At 43.9% G+C, this 27,369-nt stretch overlaps 1 protein-coding gene across 2 annotated transcripts in view; it reads right to left on the reverse strand.

Moving 5' to 3' along the window:
* Window positions 1-9,082: 9,082 nt before the first annotated feature.
* CARMIL1 (capping protein regulator and myosin 1 linker 1) overlaps window positions 9,083-27,369 on the reverse strand; it is a 193,410-nt gene continuing 175,123 nt past the window's right edge. Inside the window, exons 33-38 of one of the 2 annotated variants that reach the window (XM_082280168.1) lie at window positions 26,040-26,472; window positions 20,340-20,418; window positions 17,324-17,551; window positions 14,663-14,797; window positions 12,920-13,066; window positions 9,083-10,102 (exon numbers count right to left, since the gene is read on the reverse strand). In XM_082280168.1, coding sequence (XP_082136294.1) covers window positions 9,966-10,102; window positions 12,920-13,066; window positions 14,663-14,797; window positions 17,324-17,551; window positions 20,340-20,418; window positions 26,040-26,472 — 1,159 coding nt within the window. In that variant the 3' untranslated portion in view covers window positions 9,083-9,965. The remainder of the gene's footprint in view (window positions 10,103-12,919; window positions 13,067-14,662; window positions 14,798-17,323; window positions 17,552-20,339; window positions 20,419-26,039; window positions 26,473-27,369) is intronic. The other variant, XM_082280169.1, reaches the window with a different exon arrangement.

The raw sequence follows: 27,369 nt of genomic DNA on the forward strand, positions 1-27,369 counted from the left end.
CTTCGGAAGAGCCGTGCGTCCCTTGCAGACGACCTTTAAAGTTTCAAACCTCCCCGAACGAAGGCAAAAGTGCTGGAGGGAAACGTGAGGCTTCAGAGAAGTGGTGGAGTTTAAGGGGGGGGGGGGGGGGAAGGAATTTTCTAAATCTTGTGACTCTCCTCCTCAGTTTATGAAGGCAGAGCAGCAGCAGGCAGAGTTCTCTCACCTTCTCATTCCTCACAGCCCTCGGGAGGGCTTCCCTCACCAGAATGAAGAGCCGCAGGATGAAGATGGACAGAAACCTGCATCGTCTTCCTCCTGTAATATTAATCAAACAGAGAAACCGTAGAGTTCAAGGTCTCCGTGCTGATAGAACATCATATTCACGGGAGCACCGCTTGGGATTAGATTTGATTTGAACGTCACCTGTGTATTCACCTGCAGTGGCACCTGGGGCTGGGCTGTGTGTCTCCATGTGTGCTCCCAGAATCATTATTGTCTCCTTTGAGACCCCTTACAGACAGTTTTTTCCAGGTTGCGTTTGATTCAATATGTACATATTTCAATTTTATTCACTTACTATTTGCTTTAGAGAGGCTCTCAGAAGCAGCTAAAAAGGCTTAAAAAAATTATTTAATGTTTGCCCTGAGAAGGTTCCTATTTGATCTGAGGGGGAAAATACCCTGAAGAACTGAGCTGTGTTTTACTCAGGAATTCTTTCAGGGAGATCACACAGCACTGTCCAGCTTTTCCAGTGTGCAAAGAAAAAGGAGATGCTGTAAAGCTGATGTGTTTAAACAGCAGCATGGGAGCACCTCAGTTCAGGGATTCCCTGGATAGAGCCTGGGATCATATTTGGACCTCAGAAAAATTATCGTCAAGATCTTAATGCAACAGCAAGGCCAAAAGCACCCCCTGACATTGCTCAGGTGTGGAACCTCAGCATGGGAGAGGAACTCATTAGGTAATGACATGGAAAAGTCTAGATTTTTATGGGACACCTGCTCAAGTCCCTTGCAGGCAAGACCAGAGTCACTCCACAGATTTCTCTATCATCTGTCCTTGCCTCACCACCAAAAGTAATGCCTTGCCTTGGGGTGAGGGCTCCCCCATGGAACTCCTCCTGCACTCTCTTCTTCCCAGCATTTCCCACCATGGCTCCCCAGCAGTGGTGGCCTCCTGTGCCCCATGGGCACTGCCTGATCTTCTGTGTGGGATGAGGTCATCTGGCACTGCTCCATGGCATGAAGATCACTTTTTGGCCCTGTCTGTCTTCCCAGGACCCAGAACCCATCTGCCTCAGATCAGCAGCATCCTGATCCAGGTTTTTAGAAAAGAGATGTTCATCAGTTTCTATCATGGTTTGTAACCCAGCTCTGGAAACCACCACCATGGCTGAGAACCAACGAGATCCCTTGGTAGTATGATCATGACACCTGGTTTCTTACTAAGAAACATTTTTAACAAAACTAACTTAAGAGGAAACACTATCCATGTTTTGCAATATTTTGCAACAGGAAGCACCCGGCCATTTCGCAGCGATGGAGACAGTGAGATTTTATGGGATTGGATGCAAAGCTCAGGGCACTAAGAAGAGCTTCTCATAGCTGGTTCTCCCCATGCCCTCTCAGGAGAAAGAGCAGGCGAGAAGTGACACCTTATTTAAACTACCAGTATTTATTCAGCATCTCACACAACTCCAGTGAAACCAGGTGCCCAGGTTGGAGAGAAAAAAGGAGCTTAAAGGGCTCTCACAAGAGCTCATTGTTACCTGTGCATGAGGACGTGGATGATATGTGTCCATCCTTGTCATCCCATGTGGTTTCAGTGCTGGCAGAGAGAGGTTTTGATTTCACACAGCAGCAGAACATAGCTGCACAGGGGGAAAAAGGAGCAGAGACAATAGATTCCTGTTTGCACCAGCTATGCCTTTGCTCCCCCCACAAAACCCTCCACTGAATACCCTATGGATACAGAGGCCACCTCATCAATGCACAGCTTAGCTGGTCTGCCCTGCCTCAAGTATTGCACAAGATGGATTTAGGGTTCTTAGGGGTGGAATTGCAAAATTTAGCTCAAAGTGACTGGAACCAGGTAAATCCCAGCCTGCAGTGAGGATGTGGCCATCCTCGCTGCTGAGTGCCTAAAACGTGTTCAGCTTCTCCAATTGCTTTAGGTGACTCAGTAAAGCCTGAGTGAGAAAAAAACCAAACTAAACAAAAACCAGCTCAGAACAATTTTTATTCATCCAGTTGGACTTTCTGTGGAACACTGTAAATTTGAGGAGCATATTGAACTGTGGCTCTGTTGGCATCAGTATTAAAACAACGCACTGAAGATAGCTGCTCTGTGTGCAGCTCATGTACCAAACTCAGCAACCACTCTGCCTTGGCTTATTTCCTTAGAGGAATAAATAAGAATTAAAGGTAGGCAGTATTTTAAAAAAGTAATAGACACTTTTGATTGAGGACTTTGGCTTCAGCTTTGCACTGTGCAGTAACACTCAAGGTCAAAGAGCTCAAATCTGTGTTTTGAAAAGCTTAAAAAGAAAAGCAAGTGTGTTCACCCTGACCACAGATGCACTTGGCTCTTAAATGAATGTGCTTCAGTAAGTGCCTTGAGGCTGGAAGCATTTGCACTACCATTGCCTGGCCCTGCTGTGGGTCAAGGAAGCTGAGGACACCAGCAATGCTGTTTTATTTAACTGATATTGATAATCAATTAATAAATGGCAATTTTTGCCAAGTAAAGAGCAAAATAAGGAGCATGTGGCCAAACCCCAGGCTGGGCTAGCTTTGTAGAAAGGCTTAATCAGGCAATCGTACATGGGAAAGCATGGATAAAAGTGCAGATTGCTGATCTGGAAATGGAAATAAGGGGCAGCTGACAAATGCCTCATTCTTTGGGCCAGACTCAAAGTACTGATGTGAAATGAAACATTTGGGTTTCCATGGACAGACTAGAGAACAAAAAACCAAACCCAACATTTGAATTTGTGGTATGACTTTGCTCCTCCCCTTTACAGAAGAAAATTACAAATACATGAGGACACTGATAAATGGAAATAATTTTCCTCATCAAACGGCTTCAGCTTCCCTCAGCTTTGCACTGACCGGAGACACTGAGGAAGACAACACTGGCACCATCAGCACTTCATCCAGGTGTTTCACAGGTGGTTTGGGTCCTGCATGGGTCCTGCAGAGAGCCCCAGCCTGGATCCTCATGTGCCCCATTTTCCCCAGACCCTGATGTGCACCAGGGCGGTGGGAGGCGGCTGTGCTGGCCGTGCTGCTGTGCACAGCTGGGGCTGCCGAGGGTGCAGATGATGCTCTTCTGCCCGGCATGAGGTCTGAGCATCCCAGCAAAGGAAAACGATGCAGAAGCAGTGAAAGGTAAACTGAAAGGAAATCAAAGTGGAAATAATACAGCCAGTGAAGCCCCCTACCATTCCTTGGAAATCAAGTCAGAGACGAAGCTGTCTGCTGCAGAAAAGAAACAGACTCTTATTTCCAACCCACCCTCAGATGGGTACAAGCTGCTTATTAGCAGCAGACCCCCACTTTCCAAAAAGGATGCCCTTCTCTTGCCCCTCCTTCCATCTCGCTCCCTCCCTCTGCCTGACAAATCCCACATTCCTGTTCTGGGCTAGATCCTGGATCCGTCTTTCTGGCTTGGGTGGTGCAGAGTGTGTGAGTTCAGGGTGCAAAGAGGTGCAGTGACAGTTCAGGTTGGGTACTGATGGATGTGGTGTGACACAAAGACTACCATCCCACAGATATTTCCATCCATAGATTCCCACCAAGGCCAAGTTTTTCCAGCCTTCCCAGCCAGCCCTCCAAGCTGTGAGGCTTCAGTCCTCTGTCATCTTCTTCATTTTGGACCAGCAGTGGGATCCCTTGAGTGTTATAAGGAAGCAGCCAACCCCCTCCCACAAGGATTCCACTGAAATGAGGGATCAGGACTCAGGCCATCAGAAGAGATCTGAGATTTCCCAAAGGAAAAGCTGATATTTCCCCCAGCTGCATGCTGCTCAATGCTACCCAGGGACTGCAGTCTCAGTTACAGTTCATGACTTTCATTATTTCAGTCTTTGGCCAGAATTTAATGTTGTCCAAATAAACCTTGGGCTGTGCAGCCTCCACAGCACTCCCCTCTACCCTCTGCTGGGTCTTACCCACCTAAGCAAATAGGAAGGGAAGGAGGCATTCCAGGAATGATGCTAAACAGAGATTACAGAGTTAACTCGACTCCTCCATTCAGTGAAACCAAATTGGATTTGCCAAGCTGGCAGCCCCTCTCCTGCCTTCCCTGTTGGTACCAATCTAATTAAATACTCTTTCTCCCACACAGCTTTTTTCTCCTCAGTTCGACTTACTGGAAAAGCAGAAAAAAACAGGCTCTGAAGGATTGGGTTTGGGGTCAGCTGGCAGAACTCATCACAAATTGTCAAAGCAGCATCAGCACAGAGGCATCAGAGCAAAGACCTCAACACATGGCTGGGAGGGACCATGGCAGCATATCTGCTTTTCCATGCAGGCTTCCTGAACATGGGCACTTGGAATCTGCATCTAATAAAACCCTAGGACAGCTGATGTAGAGTGGCTTTCTAGCTGGGAAGAGACTCTATCTGCAGGAGCCTCTTCAGTTTGCTGTGGGATACAGCATAAGAAATTAGGTCCTGTAATAACAGATCCCTCTTAATGACACCTTCATTTTCTGTGCAGAGACTCACAGATTGTTTTCTCTCTGCTCAAAAACAGAGGGTCTCACTGTTCAGCTTCTTGATGAGCATCGTTGCTCTCACAGCGATTTCTCTGTGATACTTGGCATGAAGGGAATTTGCACTCCCAGGACAGTTGCAGTCCCTGCCACTGCAGGATCTCCCTGATGCAGCAGAAGCAACCATGGGTGAGAGGGTTCAGGGAGGGGGAGAGCTGGCATCCTGGTCTAGGTTCCTGCCCAAACAAGTGCCTCATCCCAAGGGCCACCTTGACCCTGGCTGCGTACTGATGGAGAACTGAGAGCTCTGTCCCAGATTCAGAGGAAAAGAAAGGTTTTATCAGGAACTCAGCCATTGCCCTGCACCAGCCTTTCTCTACCAGCTGGGATTTCTCCTCTCCTCATCACGTGTGAACCTGGAACCTCCAGGGCACCTCACAATCCCAAGGGGCACTGGATGCAACCCCCCACCATCCTGCTTTCTATGGACTTGCCATCAGCTTTCACACTATTTGATTTGTTTCCCTGTTCTGCAGATGACCCTGAGGCCTCACTTCTGCATTTCTTCACCCATTCAGATCTGAATGGTCTCTGAACACATGAACTCTGTGCAGCTCTGGAAAACTGCCCTCCAGAGCTGGAGAAATCTCAGTTTCAGGATGGGAAAAGAAGACTTCCACGTGCAATGATCAGAGCAACATTTTAAGCTGCCAGTCACCAGCAGTGCCTGCTGAAACAAGGTGCCATCATGGCCTGAGGAGCAGGGAGCACTGTCTGTTTGGTGAAGCTGCTTGCTCTCAACTAAAAACGAATGCACCCCTCTCTGCCCTCAAGGGAAGACACCCCAGCTGCTGTGGGGCCCTGCTCTGCCTGTGGTCAGGAGGCTTTGGAAATGTTGGACACTAGTGGAGGATGGCTCAGGTGGCTCTAGAGGCACTTGCTATGGTGCTGGTGGGATGCTCCTGTTGAGAGGAGGCGTGAGGAACTGCAGGAGGACAGGCACAGAGATGGGTAGGAAAGCTGTGAAGGTGCCTGGCAGACCTTCCTATGATCCTTTCTTTCCAGGATTGAGAGCTCCTACATCACAAGGAAAGAGAAGATTGGCACCATGTGTTTATGTTGTGATTTTCATCCTCTCCGTTTTCTTAGGATGGGAAAAGACCAGCTTTCCAGGCCTGATCAGTAGGAGTCGGGCATTAAATGATAGTGTGTTACTTACTTGCACTGTTTGTTACAAGATCCTCTGGCTCCTGGCTCCCGGAGAAGCAAAGGACAGTGTTTGTACCTGAAACCTTCCCTAAGCTTCAGCACAAGCAGAGAATAATATCCAGAGGTGGGATTCAGGCACAGCCCACCCAGTACTAGCATCCCTGGGTGTGGGGAAAGCATCACACCTCTCATGCCTTTCAAACAGGAGCAGAGCCTTCTGGTATTTTCCCAAAAATTATTCTCAGTACCTTTTTTTGTTTGCAATAGGAGAGAGAAATCATCTCCACATTAATCAATTAATAAGCAGTGGTGGTGAGAGCTCGTGCTGGTGGCAGCTCTCGGCTAAGTGTGTTGGGTTGTGCAGATTTGTGACTAATGGGCCACGTTAATTCCCAAATTGTCTCAGCCTGGATGGTTGGCTCTGGCAGAGGGGGAAGATTTAGGATGATTGCAGTTCCCATCTTAGGAAGCAGCTATTTACTGTTGTTACTGCACATCAGGGAATACTTTAAAAAGCTCAAAATCTATCATTCAGATTTTAACCTCCTTTAGCAGGGAGTGGGAAGTAGGTCCTGCAGCTGTGGTACAGAGCTGAGTTCACACTGGAGCCTGGCAGGCAGCCACAGCCCTTCTTCAGCACGTCTCAGAGGGGGAGGTGCTCCCATTGTGTATATCATGGGTGAAATTCCTTGATGGCAAAACCTGAAAACCAGATTTAAGAGCAGAAAAGAGCAGAGCAGCTCCCTCCAGGAGAGCTTTTTTGCCCCCTTTTCCTAAAGGTGGATCAGTTAGACGCAGCTCTGAACTGAGATGCTCATGGTCAGACCCCTCCCAGGGCAGCATTTCTACCTGGCTGACCAGAGCTGCTGGTCCTTCCCTCTTGTTTGCTCATACAGTATGTACGTGTGCTTATGTGCATGGGGGGAAGCAGAGGGCCTTGCTGTCACCTCAGATGCTGCCACCCCTTCACTGTCACCCCTAAATATGGTGAAGGCAACATGCAGCTGCTGTCTTGTCTGACACCAGTCATGGTCCAGGGACCAAAAGCCATTGTGTCAGGCATAACCCCAGCTGGAGCTTCTGAGCCCTTTCTGTGTGACCAGACCACACAGCACAGCACTGTGGAGATGCCCTCAGCTGCAAGGGGAATGCCAGCAGCATGGCTGGGAGGCAGGCCACCTCTTCTCCCATGCCAAACTCTGCCAGCACAGCTGGAGGTGCTCAGGCAGCACCAGGGTGTGACAGGAAGGAACACAGAGTGTTGGTGGTACTCAAAGATGCTGGATGCCCTGGGAGAACAAGTAGCAGCCCTTTCCTTCAGCAGTACCTCTACCGGGTCTCTGTTCAGTCTCCCGGGAACTCCAGGGATCCTTGCTGCTGGCAGCCCACCAAAGCAGCTGAACACGGCTTCTGGGCTCTGTCCCTCACCCTCCCAGAGAAGCACATGGGCCAGGATAGGCAGGGATCACAGGAGGCCAACCACAGAGCAGCTCAGGTAGCAGGGGGGAACAAGAGAAATGAGGGTTCTGCCAGCTGCACACCTGCTTGGATGGCCTGCAGCTCATGGAAAGGCAGCGCCCCTCCTGCTCTGCAAGGATCCCCCCAACCTCCCAACTTGGCTTGGCACCAGGGCACAGCAGCTGTTCCCTTCCTGAAACACACTGGCACCTACCCATGGCCTCTATGGGCCCAAGATACTGAAAATAAAAGTCATTATTCCTTAAATGCAGAAGATGTACAAGAGGGGTGCTCTGGATGCAACGTGAATTCTTTGCATTCGGGCTGATAGTGCTGGGTGTGCCAGGCAGAAAGAGAGTAAAGAAATGAAAACCATCACTCCTCCCCACACCCAAAGCCACGCACACACAAAGCCAAACCCCAGATCTTCAAGAGCTCTCACTAGCACTCCCTTAAAGTTTTCTCCACCACTCGGCCTGCCCACAACACACTGATGGCTGGAATAAAGACTGGAATGGCTTTCTGTAACTAATACGGAAAAACACTGATGTGCAATGAAATCCTTATACTCAGCAAACAAATGTTACAGCACTAAAGCTTTTCTTCTTATTAACAGCACAAACGCATGCTTTGTCTACAGCTTTTGAGACATCCCTGTCTTTGGTTTTCCGATAGCAGGGTGATGGGCACACACTGCTGCCGTGGTTCCTCACAGCAGGACCAGAACAGTACCTCAGATGACTGATGAGGAGGACATCAAGCACAGGTAAAATTCTCAGCAACTAACTGCTCTGGAAGGTAGAGACTATATAAAATTTTTGTCTTAATTAATACCACAACCCTTGCTGTTAATTTTCTTAAATTCACAAAACCAATAATTAGAGCAACCCTTCTTGCATACTTACACTTCTCAGACAGTTGCCTTTTCTAGGTCCTAGAGGAATAAAAATTGCAGTTTATTTATGAATAAATTAACTTTCATTTCTAATACAGGTATTTCAAGTTTTCCTTTGCAATTTGTCTTTTGTTCTTACTGATGCCAAATAAATCAAGAGTATCTATGTGAATATGAAGACACTGTCTCAACGATTTTAAATAAATGCATTATTTCAAGTCAGGGCAAACCCCAAGAAGAAACCCCCAGCCTTCAGGACCTCTTTCCCACCACCTTGTAGCTGACTTTTGAGATGTAAACCTCTACCAAGTGCTTCTAAGATGTTTTGTTTCGACTTAGCAGCCCTTTATAGTGCAACAGGAGAAGTGGATACAGCAGGCATGTGCACAGAGATCAGACAGAACGTTATCAGATGGGCATGTATCTGAGCACTTCTGTCCAGTCAAGAAGCCACAAAAGGGCCAGAAAAATTGCTCTTGGGAGAGAGTTACCAACCAATTTTAATCTGTCCTACTGGACCAAAACTGAGAATTTAGATAGCAGGTGTTTCTGGCTGACATGAAGGCTACTTTGGTGAAGATTCCAAGGGAGGAGAATAGTAAAGAGATCTTCCTTCAGCAGTTTTATGATGTGTATGTGTCCCGTTCAGTTGGAACAGGCACTTTACTAGAAGCAGAAAAATTATGCAGGTTTTGTCTTAACTGCACACTTTGCCTACCTGACCCAATGCCAGCATTCAAACAGCAGAGACCATCAGACCACAAACAGGGCTGTAAAAACAAAGACTAGTATTTCAGTTGTAAAATCATTTTTTATTGTTACAAATATACATATGAATAAAATCCCTTCAACCTGTAATGTAAGTGGGTAGCTGTGAAATTTGCATCCCCTCCCTCAAAGCTGAAATATTTTTACAGATGTCGAACTATGTTTCTCATAGAATTACACATTGAAAGGAAGCTAATATGCAGACAGAACCGAGGAAGGCCTCCAGAAAACACCAATATTAATAAAATTTCAATTGCCCTCATTCCAATCAACTATATACATTAATATACGAATGTGGAAGCATACCATGGTTATACATAATCCAAATCCTTCTCTGTTGTGCTTTCTGACAGTACACAAATGTAAGCATTGGAGCTTTATGTACAGTGGGAGAACAGGAAGAAAGAAGCTCCCTATGGGAGAATGTAAAAACCATACCCAAGCATTTAATATATATAATCTATACAAATTATTTTATTAGTGTGCTCTTTTAATATAATTACAATGTGCAATTGCATACCGCAAGAATATATTTATATGTAAGTCACGTGCAGATCTGACACATTTACATTCAGCAGTACAACACATTACCTGCTGTACAGTGTATTAGTGTAAGACAGTGTCCAGTTAATTTGCTTTGCTTTCTAAATGCCCTAATGCAGGGCACTCTTTGTAGCTGCTTCAGAGAAGTTCAAGTAGAGTACACAAAAGAATGGCTGGCTTTAGCCAAAGGCATGGAAAGGAATGTCTGCACTGCACAGACCAGAAATTAAGGACCGAATCAATGCCAGGTGTACTGTAAATCATGATTGGAAGATCAGGTTTTCTGCATGGAAATGTACCTGTGGTGAAAGAGCAGCTGACTAAAAGGGCTGTTGATTGCTGAAACCCGATTGTTATAAAAAGCTCTTGCGCTACAAAGCACTTGTACTGATTGCTAAACAAAAATAAAATCTTTATCTGCTTCTTCGCCAGAGTCACTGGACTTGCTTCCCTGATGGCCGTCTTTACTTAAGGACCTCTGCTTCAGTTCCTGGAACTCATGAGACTGCTGCCCAGGGCTTCTTTTTGCAGCTGCATAAAACAGAAATAGGTCTTACTAATGACTGCAGAAGAGAGAGGAAGAAGACAAAAAAATAACAATAAAAAAGTCATTAATGCGCATGGGACCTACTCCTGACCTCACTGAATTAATTTGCACTAGTAGGAGTAGCATAGGTCCATTAATTCTTCAAGCCAGAAAAAGGTGAGAAGAGAGAGTGAGCAAGCTTTATTCCACTGTTGGCTGGCAAGCAGGCAAACTTGAAACATGACACTTAGTACTTCATTGTGGCATGGATAAACATTACAGTTAGAAATGGCCTGGAGATTTTCTTCTCATCACACCACTTCCAAACCAAAACAGCATGCTTCTTTCCAGCTGGGATGGATCTCAGGCAGTGCACTCCTGGCTGCTCAGGTGGATGTGCCTGCTGGGCACCCCTCAGACCAGTGATGCACATCTCAGGCAGGCCTGTCTCCCTAGCAGGACACATCTATGTTCTCCCTTTTGACTCAGCAGCTTTGATCATAACAGACACTCACCTCAGCATCCAAGTTACACAAACTGCTTCTCCCTGACCCTACACTGCCAGGTCCCAATGTCCTCTCTATCCCCTAACAGGAGGGACACCCATGGCTTTGAGCTCAACCATCTTTTCTTCCAGATGAGACCACGGGCTCTGCACCTTGCTATGGTCAGGAATGGGGAAAGCAGGAGGACATACCCACTTCCCACAATCTAAATGCAAACACTTTGTTCACCCAGCACTCAGACATCTCCATAAAGCCAGGCCTTTCTCCAAACCTATTAGCTTCAAAATAAATTGGAAAAGAAGGTTGTAAACCTTGTTGAGATTCCTGATCTAATCAGTGGCCCACAACTGCTATGGTAACAAGATGGTTATACACATCAACCAGGGTGACCTTACCCAAGGACTGACAGCACTAGAAATCTCATACGTGCACTTAAAATGAAACTTTAAACACAGCGGCCCTTAAATGTGACCTTGTTGCAAGTCAACCTCATTCTACCCCCACAAAATTAAATGTTGCCTTTACAAGACCTTTGCTCCACCATTTTGGGTAAGGATGGTCGGCTTTGGTTCACACTGATCCTTGTGCCTGACCACTTCTGTGAATCCCTCTCTAGACAAGACGCCAGGAAGTGCTGTGGCCATGCAGCACCACCTCTCCCTCCCCATGTACCACTCACCTGTAGCCTCACCACTGCAAGGGACAGCCTGCCCTGTCACCAGCACGCAGCTCCAGCCAAGCAGCAGCCTGCCACTGACCATCTCTGTGGCCATTCCTAATTGTGGCAGGCTGTGTTAGAGACTGCCAGGAATGTGGGAAGTGCAGAGAGGGATCCCAAGGCAGCCAAATAGTTCTCCTGAGTCCAAAATACCTGTTTTCTCATTTGTGCTAGCCAAAATATATGAGGAAATGAGAGCCAGCAGCTACACACTCACTGCATTCTTATCCTGGCTCTGCAAGCTGGGAAACAGGAAGGGATTTTGAGAAAGGTTTTTAAAGCCATTTCATAGAATTGGACAGGATTCTGATGCTGAAATCCTGTAAAAAATATTCAGGCATTTCTACCTTCTAAAACACCACTGCTTTTCAAAGAAATAGGTGCCTGGAAATTTTTTGAGTCATCCTTGACACCAGTACCTGGTCTTTGTCTGGCCTTCATTGACTCTTCAAACAAAACCCAAAACACATCCTGCAGCAGCCATTTTAGTTTACGGCCTGATAAATATAGGCAAGTAGTTTGCCCCATAAATGACTGAAAGATGTATCAGGCATTTAAGTCCACATAGTGCAAGCAGGCTTCTGCCAGAAGAGCTTACCCTTGCCTCAATGAAACCGTACACAGGTGACCTTTCAAAACATACTTTATCAGAGAGGTATCTCAGAATGAACTAAAATATAATAATTTCATTATGATAGGGAGGGGAGATTCCCAGTTTGGATGGACTAAGTTTGATTCTACAATACGAAAAGGAAATCAGTTTATAAATTTTGGGCTGAGGAAGGGTTATGTGATGTCTTATAAATAGAAAAACTGTGGGTAAATGGAGTTGCATAAGATGTTCAAACATACAATTAAAATACTTTAGAAAAAAGTAATTTTGAACAACTATTTAAACCAACCAGTTAAGAGGTAAAGAGAAACATGTAAACATATACCATTTGAGAACAGGAGATTTATATTTTAAAAGCACATAAAGGAACCAAACATTTTTACAGCCTACTGAATGAGCTCACTGTAAGTCAAAGCTGCTCCTCAATGCAGCACCATGCTGGGCTTGGGTTCTTTAGGTGGTGATTTTGTTTGCTTTTGCAACTGAAAATCAAAGTAACAATACATAACCCAATTTACCCAGTTCTCAAATGGTTTTGTGAGTGATGCACTGAAACTGGCACTAACAATATTCAAGCTGAAATGTATTTTGAAACACTGAAGTGCATGATCTTAGAAAGGATAGGTGTGCAAGCACAGCAAGCAGCAGCCAGACTACCTGCAGCGTGCCAGTGTTGCTGCACTGAGCAGTCACAGGTTATAGTGAGTGCTCATCTGCAGATGGACTGCTTGTGCTAGATGGGACTGGTCACTGGAGTTGCCACAAAGGAAAAATGCACACACATGTCTTATCTGGAAATTTTTTCATGCCGTGTAAATCCCATGGGGACAGAAAGATGATTAGAACCCCATGAAATTTTTACCTTTCTCATAATAACAGATGACAAACTCACACTCTTCTGTGGCTTCTTTGCTATTACCATTTATTAACAATTGTTGGTGCCAGTTATCAAGTACCATCTTGATGAAAAATGAAAACTTCTAACCAGAAGTTGGCTGTGCCATCCTCTGCCCAAGCACATTAGCTTCCTCTTCTGCACTGGTAGAATACTGCCCCGGAGTGGTTTTCACGCTGCCAGATGGTTTGGCACAGTCAAGTGCTGCCTCTCTTTTTTGACAATCTCCTGTTTGCTCTAGCAAGGAAAAGGATTAATTTATACTCCTAAGCTGTTCTGTAGGCCCATGTACATAAGGTAGTATGAAAAGTTTCACTTATCCAACCCATTTAATCAATTATTCAGAGGCCAGTAATCAGTATGCCAGTTGCTTGCTTAAATGTAGCACAGATATCTTGGGGTGTTGGTAACTGCAGCCTGATCTCACAGCTGCACAGTGCAGAGGTGTATTTGCAGATTGTCCCATGAAGTACAGTTAAAGTCATCAACATAAAACAACTTTATAATCAAATATCATCTAACATGTAGCTTTATTTCACAGGAGATATGATTTTGTTACTAACTCAGACAGATTTGCAGTGATTCACCAGTTGCAGAAATGAATTGAACATGCTAGCCTGAAGTGAGGTAGAAAGCAAGGACAGAAGAATGGCTGAGTGAGGAAGTAGGACAGTAATGAATAAAAAAGAAAACATGAAAAGGAAAAAAAATAAAATAAACAGAATTTACTCTTTCCCAAATAATTTTATGCAAAGCACAGCAGCTCGTTAAGAACCTGGCAAGTTAAACTATTGTCAGTAAAATATGTAGAGTGCCATGTAGAACCAAACAGAAAATCCTGTGTTTGGCTAATTTGACTGGAGGTTTAAAGGGAGCAAGGAGTAAGAAAGCACAGTGCCTGACTCCTGTTGCTTTTGGCAACATGGATCATTCTGAATGATGGCAGTAGGCTTTGTAGGCAGCACAACTTCTCAGTCTTCACAACCCAGCCTTACGTAGCTGCCTTGACTCGTTTGTCCCCCATTCTACTCTGTGAAAATCTCCTGTCAGAATGTGAAAGACACTGCTTTGTTTCACAGTTTAAGTGATGGGAACCACCTTACATGTCTTTCTTGAGGAGAGACCCAGGAAGGAAGACATCACCCCCAGACTTCAAACATCATCACTTGTGCCAGTTAACACCATGCTGAGCAACATTTCTGTAACTACTTCTCCACATATCCTGTGCTATCAGAGGATGCTTTAGCTCTTCTAAGAGCCAACTCAGGGCATGAAAATGCATCAGCAAAGGTAGAAATACAGTACACACATGAAAATCAACAAAGAGAAGAGAGCAGCCTACTGTTGTGCATAAAAGATAAAAGGCACCAAGCCTTGCCCTGGCACACAGAGACTCATTGCCTGAGGAGGGGGAGGCGAACTCAGCCACATGCAGAGACCCCACAGAAAGGAAAACAGAGCAGTGGGCTGGCTGCAAGGAACCAAGTCATGGCTGCTTGCCTGAAAATGTGCTGAAACCACAGAGCTGCATTTCACATTATTGTGTGACCAATATCAACCAGCATCTTAGTTCAGACCAAACGAACCATAAATATATACCTTAATTGTCCCTTAATTGTTCAGTTACAGTACTAATACCCAGGGATTAATTGTTCACTTGGTTTGATCAAAGGAAGATGGGGGGAGGAGATGCTGAATAGGTGACCAGATACATTTTCCTCGTGCTTTTCACCTTTAAATGACTAACGCTCTTCCCTTCCAAGTGAAAACAAATCAGGGGACAATGACGCATAAAATTTCACTAGAAGACACCAGTAATACAAACACTCCTACCTTCTTGAGAAAATGATCTGACTGAGGGGCTGCTCTGACCATCCTTTTCTTTATCAGAAGGAACTTTCTTCAGCACTGGAGGAAGCAGGGCAACTTTTGGGGAACTGGGGCCGGAGGGAGACTCTGGAGCATCCTCTGTGGAGTACCACAAACAAAAGGGTGAGAAGGAGAAATTATATCTGCACTGAAGCTCACAGAAACAGTGCTGTTTATGATGGGCCAAACCTCAACACAATACACAAACAAGAAATAGCCAGAACCTGAGTCAGAAAAAGAAGGATTCAGGAATTTACATTACGACAAGAGAACAAGTTACATGGACCTCAGTCCAGGGGAAAGACTTATAGCAGTCAAAGAGAATATCTCAATTGCAGCATTTTTCATGTGTCCTGTTATTGTAGTGCAAATAGAAAGCTGATGGGACCAAGGGATTTACCTGCAAGACATAGGTATGCAATTTGTAAAGAACAGCTGAAAAAAAATTTGGATGGTTTTTTGGAAATATTTGTTCTAGTTATATTTTTATTGTCCTGAAACATAATGAACTGATCAATTTAGATGCCCTGTTTCACAATTATAAGGCCTAAGAGTGAACCAGGGAAACAAATTACATAAGCCTTACAGAACTCTGTACTTCCACAAATAACTTCCCAGAGCAAAACACAAGGGCATCCATAAAGACTTGCTAAAAAGAAAAAAAATACTTCTCTCTTCTGTATTGTAAGGAAATCTGGAACTGAAATTCAAATCCATAGTTTAAAACCATCTTGTTATCTTGATATCTTGTTTCTCTAAAAGGCTGGATATGGATAATGTAAGGCAAGTTGACTGTTATCTTTACAGTCCTTACAGGAAGACCTTTTCAGTCTTACACTAGACAGCCCTCCTTTGGATAGTAGGGAAGTAGGTTACTTAAACTGCTGCTAAGTTTGCTTCTCAAGGAGTTAACAGTGGCATATGTACACAACAGAGGAACCAGGAAGATACATTAAGCATTGTCAGAAGAAAAAATGGAACTCAGAGTACCACCTGTATTGCACAAAGAGTTAATTCAGTTGCATACTAGAAATTAATATAAATTTATCTCTGCTGAGGAGCCACCATGAAGAATCAATCATTTCACTTTCAGCACAGGAAAGCAATGACCTTCCCAAATGCAATTTGGTATGAACAGATACAACAATTCTTGGACCTTCTCCATGCATTTGATACGCCTGTGAGGCCACTTGCTTGGGGAAGCTCAATATCAACACAAGGAGGAGCACAGTGACCAGCAAACACAGCTAGATATAGACTTTCAGTCTCTAACAATTTGGGGACATCTGAGCTGTGTTCCTTTGCACCCAGATTACTTAGCAAAAATTTGCTACCATTTGTGTGGCCACACTGCTGGAAACAACAGCAATGGCAAGAGCACAGAAAGGATGACTGCTTGGCTTTTTCATCACGTTGCCTGGGCATCCTTAGGCAGTGGGTTACTACAAGTACTAGGACAGAAGTTAGACTGCAACAGAGCTGTGTTGCTTTTATTATTGGCCACAAAGCTGGCTTATTATGGGTAAGTATTAATTACTCCCTTGTGTTAAACCCACAGTATGCTCTCTGGGCAGGAAATAGGAGCTGGCAGAAACAGACGGCTCAGGTCGTTCTGATACCTCAGACTTTGACATAACACTGCCTGTTTTACAGATTAAGCACCACTAAATAACCCATGCTTTCCTGTTGCATTTATCTTCATGAGCATCTTACCCGACATCTCTCACTTTGATGACCATTTCTAAAATGGTCAACAAAATAAATGTAAATCCACCTAAAAACTTAAGGTGATTTTGTATGTGAACAACATTCTGCCCACAGGAGTGCAGAGACTAAGTAAGCTCAGGTTTCACATCAAGGGCAGGCAGAAGGCTGTAACATCCCTTTGACTCCTCATCCTTACCAGAAATTCCATCATTCTAAGGTCAACAGTGATTATGGGAAAGTCAAGAGGGCTGCAAGCTGTACTTTGGGAAGAGGGGGGTTGTGACACTGGCCTATTAAACAGAAGAAAGACAAATGCATGGGAGAGCTGCTGAAGCATTTCCCACTACTAGAAGCTTTAAGATGATATTTGGGTAGGAGGCAGTCCCACAGAATTATAAAAGCACAGCTACAATTCTTTTCAGTCAAAAGCAATAAGGAAAGAAACAAAGGCTAAACAAGGAAAAAGTAAGAGACAGTTGGTTTGTGCAAGTTATTAAGAATAACAGCACTCACTTGAGGGGCTAAGAGCAGCCTGCCACAAAACACCAAGGACTTAAGAGCCAGGTGTTTAGAGAAAATACATTCATTTTTGTCAGTGCTACTAAAACTGAGCTTTGATGCTGAAGTGCTCACCTCTTCTGTGAAAGCAGGCTAACTTAAAACAGCTCTGCCACTGCCACTACTGCTTCTCACACTTTACTATTGAGGATCACAGATTAAACCATTCTATATTCAAATTAGGGCAAAAAGGGGTGGAAAAGAAAGATGTAAGTCAAGAGCAAGGCACCGAAGAACCTGTCCCTTTCCATTTAACTTCTGTTCCAGATGTGGCCGTGGGAGTCTCCTCCACAGCCCACACAAACAACACCCAGAAGCACCCAGAGGTGGGGGTAACAACTGCCCAGAAGAGCTTCTCACCAGTACGAGAAGCAGAGCGTGGTTTCTGTGGCACTGTGGGTCGTCCTGCCAGGCTGGGCTTTGCTGACTGCAGCGGGGGTTTTGGACTAGTCGGTGTATTGGAAGAACTTCTTGCCTTTGCACCAGCTTCTGCCTTTGGTTCAGCTTTTGAGTTTTTTTCTGATGATGCTGAGTCGCCTTTATTTGATGAAAACCGACTCTCTGGAAGGGTCTGCTGTTGTTTAGGCACTGAAATAAAAAGACACATAAAATAAAGTCAGCTGCAACACAGAAGGCTCCATGCACAGGTATACTGGTGTGGAAAATACCACCACAAGCTAACACATGCACTGCTATGTGACTGTGTAAAAAGGTCCCTAATGTCTTATTCAAAATCACTGCAAGCAAAGCATCTAAAACTGCTAATTTTGACACATGCTAAGCTTTGTGATTCAATTACCCAAGAGAGCAATTGCATGTCCCCCTTTTTAATGTATTTGGGATGATGGCTAGCTGGACCTTATTACTCCATCATATTTCTAAGAGCAGATGGCACAGCCTACCTGCTGAGAAAACAGTGATGGATCAGTGGAAAAGGCAGCTCTTGACTGTTTTGTGTCCCTACAGACAAAAGGTTGGGTTTCCAAGATCAACAGAGAAATCCTGGCCCAGAAAATAAATCCCAAGTGTGTGACCAGCAGGCTAGATCTTTTTATTTGTTGCTTTTAGCAAGCTCTAGAAGAGATTTTGAAACTTAGCCCAGATCAAAGTATTCATTACAGAGTATTTTGATTTATCGAATAACACTGTATATGGATTACAGTTTCCACACATTAGTAATTTTACCAATGTGTTTTTTATCCCAAACAAAGACCAAGGTATTTAGAGATAAATTTACAGTGACTTCCAAGCAGTAAGTCTAGCTGTGCAAGCTGGTAGAAAGCCTGCTGGACTCCAGGTTGTTAACAAGCAAAAAGCCTGCCCTACTTTCCTACTCTGCAGCTTTCAGGAGGCTGAAGGCTTATATCTGGCAGTGTCAATGACCATCTTGGAACTTGTAAGTTAGCCTGGGACTTTCAGCAGTTAATCATCTTTAATCTCAGAACAGAATTTCAGACTAATTGAAATGCAGACTGGTAGCCCTGGTACTTGGCAAAACCGAGTGTGTGCTCACAGATGCTGACTTGACCTACCTACCTGTTATTCCCATTCAGAAATCCGACTGAACACGGAAGTGCTGAGCACAGACATTCTAAAGGCAGTGGGAGGGAGGGGAGTGTTTATATAGCTTGTTGCAAGCCAATCTCCAGTATGTTTTTCCAGCCTATGTAGGTGTTTTCCAGCCCAGCTGGAGTTAAACTCTGGCAAACCAGACAGCTGTGTGGCACACAGAGATGAGTGTGAGTGCGTGACACGGAGAGTTTGTGTCTGCGTGCACAAAATACTTTCTTGCTGCAAGTGAAACAGCGGGACACCTCCTGCACCTGTGCGTGTGTGCACACAAAAAAAGCAGGCAACATCCACACACAAAGCAAGGAATAAAACCCCCAAAACTTATTCTCCTTCTGCACCACTATCTATAGTTCTCCTGTAACAATATTCAGCAATTTTCCATTAACTTTCTTTCTTGTCTTCCTGACCTCAGGCTTTCTAACATTATTAGAGCACAGTAATTTAAAATAAATTAGCCCCAGCCAAAGACAAACTGTAGTTGCAACAATGAAAAGGAGCCTTGGGGAGCTCTTAAGCAAGAGTGGTAAGGAAACAACGCACAGCTGGAGGCCAAAAGGAAGGGGCAAGCACAGTGCAGTGAGGTGGGGGTGAAATGTGTCATATACAGAGACAGAGACCAGAGAAAAGTTGAGGTCAGACACCCCCAGCTACTCCAATGCCCAAAGTGCAGACTATCCTCACTCCTCAGACTTCAGTATGCTGTCATCAGGGGACACATACAGTCCATAAGGTCCTCCTCGAAAGACAAACAGGCTTTAAAAGCACTGATTTATAGATTATGGCATACTTTGAATACGCTTTTTAAAAAAGCTTTAGAAAGACATAAAACTTCAAAACTGATATTTGAAGTGCTCAGTCAAGATGGCCACATTTGGATTTTGATTTCAGCCTGTTTTTCTAGCCTTGCTTCTGTATGTTTTAGAAATCCTGTGTGCCAGGCTTGCAGGATACCACCACTGCTGAGAAATCAGACCTGGATTTCCTAGCTCAGACCACTCCTTTCACGTAGTAAACACAAATCACCAGAGCTGAATCCCTTCTGAAACCATCACTGGCCAGTCCCAAAAGTATACAGGGAAACCAGTCTGTCAGCTTGTACTCAGGTGGCTGCAGTGTGGCACTGCCATGTCAGGGCCCAGGACTGCGGTTTGACAAGGACACGGAAAGATGAGGTGCAGAGGGAAATGGTGCTGTAAGGACTACAAGGCTGAACACCACTTTGTATACAATGGAGAGTTGCTTTGTGCACATGAGCAGTGTCCAGGGGCCTCCACAGCTTTGCAGACAGCCCTGGCTTCAATCAAACTGGGCAAATTCTGGGAAGAGCCAGCTGCCATTGACTGTGAGTCAGGACTGCTGACAGACTGACAGCACTACAGTCAGCTAAAGTCAGGACTACCCAAGTTAGTGTGAGCAGACTTAAACCTTGAAAACTGGTCATATTTCCATCCTCAGATATATTGAGCACTTAGTCTTTTTTGTGCACAGACACTTCTGCTGGCTTTGCTGATCCCATTAAAAGCCAGCCTCCTTTCAAAGGCACCCCAGGCACCTGCACCAAGTACTTTCTCTTCTGTGCAACAAGAGTAAAAAGTGAGCCATAAACTCGGCCCTAGAGCTGACTTCATGAACAATGCCATCCATAGCACAAAAACTGAACTTGTTTCTAGTGCTTTTCACATAGTGTAAGCTCCTATTTTGCTTAATCAATTGTAGACATTCAATCTGAAGAGGGAAGTGAGATTGTAGACATCAGGCATTTTGCATTTTCCAGAAAGTTTATACCAGGAAACTTATACTGTACCTGTACCACTTCCATCCAGTCGTTCTGAGCTCACTGTTGTGTCAAAAGACTCTCTGGGAGTTGTGTCATTCCCAAGTTTCTGGAAGAGTGAGAAAAGTTCTCATATTAGTAATATGTCTGCAATGAATACAACTCAGGGGTTCTGTAAAGAAAAACCCCCTAATCTGGGAGCCATGAGGCAGAGAAATCAGTGATAGCAAGAAATGGAGCATTCTCTCTCTTTGTTTCAGATCTTGGAGAGTTAAGTGGGAAGAAAACTACCCTGATTTGTAACTACCACTGCCACATGCCTACTAGAGCTGCAATGACACACTGCCTCCTATGTGATGGGTCTCCTAATGTACAGGAGTTGAAACTGTAGGTGCTAGCTGGAAGCAGCCTTTTCTCCAAAGATAGCTCTGCATCTAAAAACTTCTTGTTTGAAATAAAAACCTTTTTCTGAAGATCCAGATTTTGAGTATGACTGCTGAAGGGATCTTATGCTCTTCTACACAGAACAACAACTTCTTATTTTAGATAAAACTGCAACTACAGAAGTAGGAGTGCTCACATACCTACAGGATTCCTCTAGAAACCAACAGACCTTACTTACTGAAAAGTATTCAAAGCTACTTATCACAAGCACCGCTAGGTGTTCAGCACCTCAAAAGAAAGGGGACTTCTGGTTTATATGCTGATATTTTGCTTAAGTCTTCTATTGTCAAAAACAGGTTTCCTAACATCTTGGCCTCAAAAAAAAAAAAAACCAACAGCAGAGACTTTTGTCATGTCATCGATAAGTGAGCTTGAAACCTGTGTATTCACCAGGAGAAGCTTAGATATGCAGCACTTGTAAAAAAACCAGCCTCCTTTTACTGCCTTACCTGCTAGCAAAGCTTAGGCAGAAGGACAAATGAGAGGATTCAAAAAAAGCACATAGAAGTAGGTGCAGGATATACTAAGAGAGAAAGCCTTATAAAGATAAGACTAGGGATAGAAGTGAGATTTTTTTGAAACTAAGAAAGTAAGGATAGACTTCTGCAGGCAAGCAGCTGCAACCTTGATCTTCATTTGCTATTTCAAGGCAGTTAGTATGGCAGATGACTTAAAGCAAATGATTTATTCTGATGACCACTGCATTTGGTTATATACCCACATGAAACTCATGTTGACATGTTCAGGTCACTGTTACTACTGCTGCAACACCAACTCTGACTGTCCCATAGCATTCAGGAATCTCCACCACGTGCCACACAGTGTACAAACATGATCACTGCCCTTTGGGGGTTATGATCTGAAAGACTGCTAAGTATAGCATGTAGTTAAAAATGGGACAACAGGAAACGTAGGAAGGGAGAAAATGGTTACAAGTAGCAGGAGTACATATCTATTACAGAAAAACTGATGCATTTAGAGGGAAAATAGTATTTCAAATACAAGCATAAAGAAATGATCTCTAAACACCCATGCTGGCCATGTGCCTTTCGCTGTGGTGATAATATGATACAGGCATTTCAAGACAAGATGATTTTAGGGAGCGATGCAGAAGACGTTGTTGGCCTTACAGATTTCCTGATACCTCCACTTTGCTTATGTAATTTCTCAGCTCCTAAAACAAAGCCTCTCTTCAATACAACAAAGAGAATAGAGATGCTGAGTGTTTGCTATTCCTGTGTAAGACCTGTCAGGGTGTCTTGGGGTGACTTTATGATGTGTATCCCATATTGCTGCCCTATGCCCAGAAATTAATTCTTGTGCCTTTCTATGCCTTTAAACTGAGCCTGAGAGGGGGAAGGAAAAACTGAGCAAAACTTTTTCAAAGCAGTTTGCAGCTTGTTCAAGGTCACATAGAGATAGTGACTTTTTTTTTTTTTTACCCCCAGTCAGCTTTTGGCCAGTTTTTCAGCTTCTTTTCTCTGGAGAGAGACTGAGAGTTGAATCTTTTTTTCTTTCCCTGGAATTCTGGATTTTCTCCCTTTTCTGCTGGACTGCTTCAATATCAGAGCACATCAGGAGGACTTTCCACTGGGCACAGAAGGCCTGGCCTTGGGCCAAGCTCCAGCTCTGAGGAGACCAAAGGGAGGATTCTTAACACTTTCCCAGGTTTCTCCTCTACAGTGAAAGATTTTATTATTCAGCATTATTTTCCTTTTCCCATGTGTTTGTTAAATAAATAGTTCTTATCTCTTTCACTTTCTTTCGAGGAAAACTTATTTTCCCCGAACCTGGTGGGGGAGGGGTGGTTGTGCCTTCTCTCAGAGCATATATTTCTACATTTGACCAAACCAGAGCACAGGGTGATGCGGTCTCCCAATCTCTCCTCTAGGAACAGGTGAACACCTAAAATGGCACACTGCATTAAGGAGGGTGCTATTAGAATAATCATTAAACTTCCTGTACTGTAAAACTATCCTGATACAATGAAGTGCTCTGGACAGATGCTCTCTAGAAATGCTGTGACTTGTAGGGCCAGAATATTTAGCTATGGTGTCCATATGGACAAAACAAAGTCACCTTCAAAGATAGCAGAAACCATTGGGCAGAAACTCAGTTTTTATTCCCATTTCTTGACTGCCACTGATATTTTGGCTAAATTCTCACCTTTTCACCTCCTAAAGTCACATGTTTCTCTATATGACTGTCTTGGCTATATATATTTTAAAGGGAATACCACTCTCCTTTTACTGGACTTTTCTTCTGTACCTCGGAAAAAAACGCCTTTTTTGCAACAATCTTTTCATGGAATGTAAATTCTCATGAACTTTCACTGAGAAACTAATTTTCTCATGTAAATACTGAAGATAGATGCATAACACTTAGCTACAGTAAATTACTTAGGAGACCTGTACGGTACAAAACTAATTTCACTGTAATTCCCTCCTCCCTGTGTAGTTATGGGACTACTGGGGAAATGTGACCATGTACCGAGACATGTACAAAAGCCAGTGCTGGCACCTATTAGTGCAGTACTTAAAAATGCAATTAGGATGTGTGCATGTTTGGCTACCTACTGTACACACATTACAAACAGCTTATGGCCCCCAGACAACACTAAACAATGGCTGCAAAAATTTACCCTGAAAAGTCGGATCAATGCAGGTAAATTCATCATGTAGATAAATAACACCCGGGCTGTATTTTTAATAGGAATTCATGCAAGGTTGGGAAACACTGCAGGGTTGGGTGTCATTGAGAAGGAATGAACAGGTTATGGATGACTGTTCCCTCATAGGCCTTGCTCCAGGTATTTAAGAATCCAGTGTGTAACACTAGATGGAGCTAAAAGATCGTTTTATGTGCGCCCTGAGGCAACACTGATCTGCAAGTACTTGACTCTACTATTAGTGCCAATTCCCACGTTGTATTCTAAGTAAAAGAAAACAAAAGCGCATTTACCATCTTTCCATCTACTCTGCACCTGCTCATGACTTCTATCTGCAACATGACTGTGGTAGGGTATGAATGAAACAGTAAATTCCTTCTGGCTTTGTTTTCATGTAAAATAGCTCAGAATATAAGCTGCCATCTGTACCTTAAAGGAAAATAAAATCTTCTATCATACTGAAATTCTGATACATTTGAAGATGTTACAGAACTTGGTATCATAATGATCCTAAACAATGTAGCAGTGGGATGCTGTCTTCTGCAGCTCAAGTGTCAGGATCCTGTATGATTTCCACACTCATGAGTATCATGAAAAAACCTAAATTATTTCATATTGTGATGGATGAAGCATGTGAAAAATGCTTTTGAAGAGCAGTTCAATTTTGTGTCCACGGAGCAACATTAAGAATAGACAATTCAGTACTCTGCTGTGTAGGGATTCCTATTTCAGTTCAGTTTTCTTGTCACTCTTTAATATATAAAGACACAGTTTTGCATTCCACAAATATAAATTTGTACTAAAAATAAGATCAATAATATTATTTTCTAGTAATTTAAACCTGAAATAAGAGGACTCACCTTTCCAGCCAGTAAATAAGCTAAGTGTGATAAAAACCCCCTAAAACCTGGCAATAGGCAACAACTTTTCCGTTTGCTGAATGAAATTAAAGTTTTCAATTACTGTGATGAAAGGCCACCAGTTGAAGAGGACTTTTACTCTCCCCACTCGAAAAAACATTACACATGCTAATAGTCTACCTTAGTCATGTCGTTCCAGATTTGACTCACTGTAGGTAACAAGTGTTAAAAACCCAAAGAGCACGAAGCATACACAATCATGCACTTGTAAAAATTCACATAATCTGGAATAGCTTGGTATTTTATAATTACAGGCAGGGCGTAATACTCTTATTTAAAATCATATGGCATTTTATTTGAAAACTTGCTGCTTTAAAGGTCAATGAGACTATTCATGGGCATTATCTAATACCAATGAGAAAGGTGGGAATTGGTCATTTCTTTAGAAAAATGGTTTTTGCACTGAGGATCCCTTTAATGATCCACAGACGGCTGCATTCATTTGAATCTGCTTATGAGAAGAGTCTGGTGTCTGCAGGAATGGCTTACACATCATGGCAAGCACTGTAAGACTGTGAAGAAAGGGAAAAATGGACTTAGGCTGCCTTGCTTGGTCACAGCAAGACAACTTTGTACATGTTAAAGGAAGGAAAACAAAACAAAGTTTTGTTGTAAGGTACACCTTTTAAATTACAGGGGACAGTGGTGGGGAATGGAGAACCTCAGAGTGCCCTGCACATGGAAGAGGAAGAGAGCAGTGAAAAAAGGCTGATTCTTTGGTAGTTGTGAAATATGCCAATTGCAGCTGGCAGGAAACAGAGGATAATAAAGGGGAAGACCGATGGCAAATGGGCATCAAGCAAAATAGGCCGGCACACAATGCTTTGGAGGAACAAAAGGATATTCCACTCCGTACATTTGCAGAGTGAAGCAGAGTTCCTGCCCAGGATCAGTACTTCACAGAAGAGAAAAAGGGAATCTGGACAGACAATTGGAAATAATTTTTTTTTAACAGGTTATTTTCTTTCATTGTTAGTATTTGGAATATATAAATCAAAAGCATAAAAATAATTAGGTGTGGTACAAAAGGACAAAAAAATCAAAAAGTGCAACAAGAAAAGTATATGCCAAATATCGTAAACAGTGAATGGTAGCCAGATTTGCTTCTCTGTATGGAATATATAATTTAATATACAATAGACCTCTCCATCTGTCTACATCACTTTCTGAAAGAAAAGGGTACTGACAGCTACCACTGTAGTTAACCTTGCCACATACCTGAGGTACTGGTGTGCAAGGGGCCACACAGTAAGAAGCCTGTCCTAGTTTTACCTTTTCTGGAGCAATTCCAGCATGCACCGTGAACGAACCACATGCATCATACAGAGTGGAGATACTGGGCTGGGTTTATCAGTCAGCCCCAAATTATTCTGTGATATGTGCAAATAATTAGATGGTCTCTTCTGTGCTTGTGATGGTCTGACACCAAGTGCAAGGGCAGGCATCATCCCCTCCCCAAGGCTTAAGGGTGTAACTCCTGCTCCACATGTGCAGCCTGTGCCTTGGCCAGGCCATTTGTGTTCAACCACCACAGCACAGAGCAATCCTGTCACAGGAACACCACGATTCCTGTTGGAAAGCAGGACTGATGTGTCAAGCCCCAGCCACCAATCCTTGCAGTCCCAACCCACCTCTCCTGAACACACATAGTTTTGCTCATTTTTTTTAACAACTCAAAAGAAATCACATTGCCTTCACCTTCTGAGCAGAGGCTGCTCTCTTCTCCTGCTTGGCTTTCATTTCTGCGAGAAGTCCACTGCCCATCACTTGCACACCATACCTCCGGCCTCCCTGGGGGCTGCCCTTGCTGTCACCCCTCTCAGCTTTTGCCACATCATCTGTCTGCACCTCTTCCAGTGAGTCTGGTGTCTTTAATTCCTCGGACCTCTCCGCACCACCGTTCTGCTCTGCAGACTTTGCCTCCTTCTTGCTTGCGTCTAAAGCTGGACTTTTTGCAGCAACCTTGGGCGAGGAGGGCTCCTCTGCCACCGACACAGTCTGGGGACGTTCTGATTTGGAGCCTCTCGATTTGATTAAGTTAAGGAAGCCACTCTTCCTCGAGTCCCTTTTCTTCTTCTCATCACCTGCTTCACTGGGCTCACCGCTGTCTGAACTTTTAGTTGATGGTCTCCTAAAAAAGACACCAACATTTCAAACTCTTCTCCACTCCCCTCCTCCCTCTTTAAAATAGTACCAAACGACTTCTTGCAGACAAAGACAGTCTTTTTATATGACCCCTATGTTTACCTAGGCCCAATCATTACCTGGTGTCTCTATATTAAAAACTGGACAATTAGCATTGGTCATACCATCTTGAGGACTTCTGTGCTGCTTTGTGCAGTTGTTTATTTTTGCACTGGGCATCCACCTGTTTCTAACATCAGACAGCTCTAACCAAGCTGACTATGCACATATATATTGGGTTTGCATGGCCAGGTTGTGGTAGCAGGGGGTCTACAGGAGTGGCTTCTGTGTGAGGAATCCTCCTGCTGAGCAGGAAGGAGCAGCAGAGAATGTGTGATGAACTGATCACAGCCACCATTCCCTGTCCCTCTGTGCCACTGGGGAGGAGAAGGTAGAGAAAATTGGGGGTGAAGTTGAGCCCTGAAAAGAGGGAGTGGTGGGGAGAAGTATTTTTAAGATTTGGTTTATTTCTCATTATCATACTCTGATTTGATCTGTAATATATTAAGTTTTTTTTTTCCCCAAGTTGAGTTTTGCCCATGACAGTAACTGGAAGACATCTCTCCCTGCCCTTATCTCAACTCACAAGCCTTTCATTATATTTTCTCTCCTCTGTCCAGCAGGAGGGGAGTGATAGAGCAGCTATGGTGGGCACAGGGTCAACGCACCACAACATACAATTTCACTCTGCTCCATTTCCAGAGTGCATTACCTGTGGTTTGTACCTGCCCATTAGTAAAAGGAGAAGAACTGATCTAGACACATGTTTAACACAGCTTTTGGGAGATCTTGTTCCTTAAGGGCCTTGCTTGAAATAGGAACTAGCTGGCACAGCCACTTTCTC

This window comes from Coloeus monedula, assembly GCF_965178545.1.
Source record: "Coloeus monedula genome assembly, chromosome: 1".
Lineage (NCBI taxonomy): Eukaryota > Metazoa > Chordata > Aves > Passeriformes > Corvidae > Coloeus > Coloeus monedula.